At 33.7% G+C, this 5,059-nt stretch overlaps 1 protein-coding gene across 1 annotated transcript; it reads left to right on the plus strand.

The window, feature by feature from the left end:
* The first annotated feature begins 1,668 nt into the window (after positions 1 to 1,668).
* LOC139891395 (uncharacterized) lies at positions 1,669 to 2,412 on the plus strand. Its single transcript, XM_071874360.1, has 2 exons — positions 1,669 to 2,237; positions 2,286 to 2,412. Exons 1-2 carry the CDS (start codon positions 1,669 to 1,671, stop codon positions 2,410 to 2,412), a joined length of 696 nt encoding a protein of 231 aa, XP_071730461.1.
* The last annotated feature ends 2,647 nt before the right edge of the window (positions 2,413 to 5,059 follow it).

Consider the following 5,059-nt stretch of genomic DNA (forward strand, 5'->3'; position numbering starts at 1 on the left):
CAACATAGTTTGTAAATAGTATGAATATTTTAATAACATTTATATGTAATTTACTTCGTATACGAGTATAAAAACCTTTTATTTTTAAATGTTTTAGAAGTCACGTACCTTTGTCCTTGTTGATTGAAATTAACCCTATATAACTATGTATATCTGTCTATCTATACATTATATAAAGCACGTGTCATTAAGCTGATGTATCAACTCCTCCTTTATTTTTGTCACGTGTCATTATATTGTTCTTCGCATCTATTTAATTGATTTTCTTAGATTAGGAAAGTATTCATATTCTAAATAAAATGCAATTAATTTAAATATCAAATTAAATAAAATAATATAAATATAAAAATGGAAGTAACAACTTCACATTTAAAGTTAACAAAAATATAAAATTAAATAATAATTTAAATTAAATAGATAAATAAAATAATATAAATATAAAAGTTAATATTGTTTAATCATATTCTACGTACAATACAATTACTTAAATATTAAATCACCTATTAGGAGTAATTTATACAAGTGTAAATTTATAAAAAAATATAAATATAAAAATAATAATTACTTAAATATTAAATATTATAATTATATTATACATTTGGTGTGTATCAATAACTAACGTAATCGTATACTAATTTATACAAGTGTCGTACAACGCACGAGCTCATAAAACTAGTAATTATATATATGTAATACGTATATATACATGATACGCCTGTAACAACTAATCATCCTGTGTTACGAATGTTATCATATGAAACGTCTTAATTGAGTTATACATCATTGCCATTAAATTTTTTTTTTTTTTTCTCTCTTAACATTAATCTGGTGTTACGTCGATATCGGCCGGTCAATATATAACCCTACAACAAACAATTTGCCCATGCGTTTTCACTAGTCAAATTAAATCAAAAAGGTATATATGTACCCACGAGGCCACAAGACTACTAAACAAGTACGAAAAAACCAAAAAAAAAAAAAACCACGTTCTATAAAAATTTGTTCACAAACACGGTCCTACACTCCTACTATAACACACACAAAAACCGTTCATGTGCATAGTATTTATCGAAGATGACAAAGGTCATAACAATAATTCTATCTATACTAAATATATCCTCAACAAAATCTTTATTTTTATATTTAAATGCACAAAGCAAAATAATATTTGGAGCTGAAAATAACCAACAAATACATAATAGCACGAATATGAGATATACAAGTTGAGTTGATAAGTTAATCATGTACTCTACTTTATAATAAAAGAAAAGAGAAGTCGTAAAGAGTGTACAGTCAACGCAAAAGTCAATGCCATCTCATCTCAATATGTACAAAGGCAAAAGCACTTAATCTTATGTAATCCTGTGTAATTATATAGTTAAATGGTAGTTAGAAGTTAGCTAGAGTTGTTAACACTAGTATATATAGCTTATTCTTTCATGTACTGTATTCTTCTTCTTAAGAGAGAAATTCAATACAACAACAATGGCAAATTGCCTAAATCTCAATTCATTTTATGGTATCAGAGCTGATTGCATCTAGCGATCATAATCAATTCATCATCAAACCTAATTCCGTACAATCAATCAATCAATCGATCATCCGATTATCAATCGTCATCTCAAAATCCCCAAAATTTTAATCCGTAACCTAATTTTGCAATCAACAATGGAAACTAATCAAATTAACACAAATTCGACTAATGAAGATCATACCTCACCTAATCATCCTCTCTTTCTACACCAGAATGATCATCCAGACCTACTTCTCATCTCGAAGAAACTTATAGGCTCAGACAACTACAGCTCATGGAAGCGATCTATGATGATTGCTTTGAATGCGAAGAACAAGCTTCAAATTGTAACAGGTGAGTTTGCTGAACCTGCAATTAGCTCAAACAGTAGAGCATTATGGGAGAGAACGAATGATATGATTATCTCCTGGATATTGAACACTATTACTGAACAAATCAGCAACTCGTTAAATTTTGTTAATACTGCTTGTGAATTGTGGAAAGAATTACAAGAACAGTATTCACAGTTAGATGGACATAGGATCTATCAACTCACAAATGACATCATCCAGCTTAAACAGAATCATTGCTCTATTGAAGTGTATTATCACAAGCTTAAGGGTTTCTGGGATGAATTAGATGCAATTGAAGCACCTTACAACTGTACTTGTGCCTGTATTTGTGAAAATGGAAGGGTAAACATAGAAAGGGAACAAAGAAAAAGGTAAATTCAATTCTTGATGGGACTTGATGAGTGTTACTCAAATATCAGAGGACAAATTCTTCTGATGCAGCCATTACCTAATGCAACAAAGGCTTACAGTATGCTTAGACAAGAGGAAAGACAAAGAGAGTCAATCATCACCAAACCAACCATTTCAGCTGCTTTAGCTACTTAAGGGAACTACCACAAATTTGTTAGTAACAATGCACCAAAACTGGGGTACAACAAGAATGCAATGGAAACTGGTTATCAAGCAAAGAAGAGCAGTTTCAAGAAAGGCATTTTTTGTGGAAATTGTGGTCTTGAAGGTCACATAAAGGAAGAATGCTACAAGATAGTTGGTTATCTAATGGGTCACCCATTGCATGGAAAGTACATACCAACACAGAAGTCAATGCAACCCACTAAGAGTGTCAATATGGTTACTGTCAATGAGACAAGTGCTGAGCTAGCCATGAATGCAAGAATGGATCAACTTCATAATCAACTAAATCAAATGATGCTAATGATGCAGAACAATCACAAAGGATCAGATACCGATGATCACATTGCTTCTACTTCGACTGCAGGTATACACAGATTAATAGCATCTCATATCTCATCACAAAAGTACAGATTTATTGCTTCACTTGTTTCACATGTTGAAAATGCTTGGATTGTGGATAGTGGTGCCACTGATCACATCTCAAACTCACTCACTAACATGTACAATATACAACCCTGCACCACACCTATTCTAGTCACATTACCAAATGGTCACAACACCTCTGTCACAAAGCTAGGTTCTGTCATCATCAATTCAAATATAACACTCCATGATGTATTCTACATTCCTAATTTCTCATACAACTTGTTATCTGTAAGTAAGCTAGGACAAAATCTACCTTTATCTATCTTTTTTACACCTTTATCATGTTATTTTCAGGACCACAACAAGAGGATTGCTCATGGCACCCTTTGTAATGGTCTTTATGTCATTCAACAAACAAAGCCAATGTCATCTCATACTGCTCATCAACTCTCTTCCTCAACAATGACACCAGCTGACTACTCAGTGTGGCACTCCAGACTTGGACATCCATCTATTCAAGTCATGAAAACCATTAAACATTTACATTCTGTAATAAAGTGTAATGATACACCAAGTGCATGTAGTATTTGTCCTTTGTCCAAACAAACTTCACTACCTTTTCAAATTAGCACTTCACGCTCTACTTCTTTATTTTCACTCATTCACATTAACATGTGGGGTCCATACAAACACACCACCATGAATCACTGCAAATACTTCCTAACTATTGTAGATGACTACTCTAGGGCTATATGGACTTACATACTTCCTAGCAAACACCATGCCACATCTCATATTAAAATGTTTCATGCTTATATCGAAAATCATTTTAACACATCAATCAAAACAGTAAGAACAGACAATGGTTCAGAGTTTATCAATCAATCCTTAACTGACTTCTTTCAATCAAATGGCATTATACATCAAACAAGCTGTCCCTACACACCTCAACAAAATGCTAGGGTTGAAAGGAAACACAAACAACTCCTAGAAATTGCAAGGGCTCTTAGGTTTCAATCTAATATTCCAATACATCTCTGGGGCTACTGCATTCTCACTGCAACCTATCTAATAAACAGATTACCCACAAAACCACTTCAACACACAAAAGTCCCTATGAACTTGTTTACAATCAACCACCTGACATTTCTCACCTTAGAATAATAGGGTGCAAAGCTAATGCCCATCAACACACACCAGATAAGTTTGAGTCAAGATCCATACCCTCTGTACTAATAGGATACCCTACAACTCAAAAAGGATACACTCTTTACAATCTTGACCAGCAGACATGTAACTTTTGATGAAACAGTATTTCCATTTACAAATCTCTCTCACACCATATCTACATAAACACCAACACCCATTCACATAGAAACTATCCATATACCTACCAATAACTCTACCCTTAACAACAACTCTCCAAACTATAATTCCACGGTCAATGAAAATCAACCTCTTCCAAACTCTAGTTCATCTCCTTCAATGCAAACTGACACTAATCAATCTCCTATTCACCCATCTAACTCCAATCCATCTTCATCTATTCCTACTCATCCATCTAATTCCAATCCATCTTCACCTACCCTATCAAGTCCTACTCAACCTCATCCAACTATACCCACTACTTCCCAACAACAACAAAACACAATTTCTCTAAGGAAAACTACCAGAAATCACTCCATCCCATCCAAGTACAAAGACTATCATTGCAACTTTCCCAAATCAAACATTAACTCTGTCACTAAATTTCATCATTCCAAATACATCAATTACTCCAACAATCATTCTCCACACACAAGACACCTAATTTGCACTGTAAACTCCCTAGTGGAACCACAATCCTATACCCAAGCATCCAAACATGATAAATGGGTTGAAGCAATCAACAAAGAGCTTCAAGCTCTTGAGGAAAATCATACATGGGACATCACCACACTACCATCTTCCAAAATTGCTATTGATTGTAGATGGATCTTTAGAATCAAATTAAAATCAGATGGTTCCATAGAAAGATACAAAGCCAGATTAGTGGCCAAAGGTTACACACAAAAAGAAGGAACATACTACAAAGAAACCTTTGCACCTGTAGCAAAAATGGTCACAGTCAGGGCACTCATAGCTACTGCAGTTCATCATGATTGGGGTATAGAACAACTTGACATTAATAATGCTTTTCTTCATGGTGATCTCAATGAAGAAGTCTACATGATCATTCCACCAGGTTACAACAAACCAGTGCCTTCAAACT

The sequence above is a fragment of the Rutidosis leptorrhynchoides genome, chromosome 1 (assembly GCF_046630445.1).
Source record: "Rutidosis leptorrhynchoides isolate AG116_Rl617_1_P2 chromosome 1, CSIRO_AGI_Rlap_v1, whole genome shotgun sequence".
NCBI classification, from domain to species: Eukaryota; Viridiplantae; Streptophyta; class Magnoliopsida; order Asterales; family Asteraceae; genus Rutidosis; species Rutidosis leptorrhynchoides.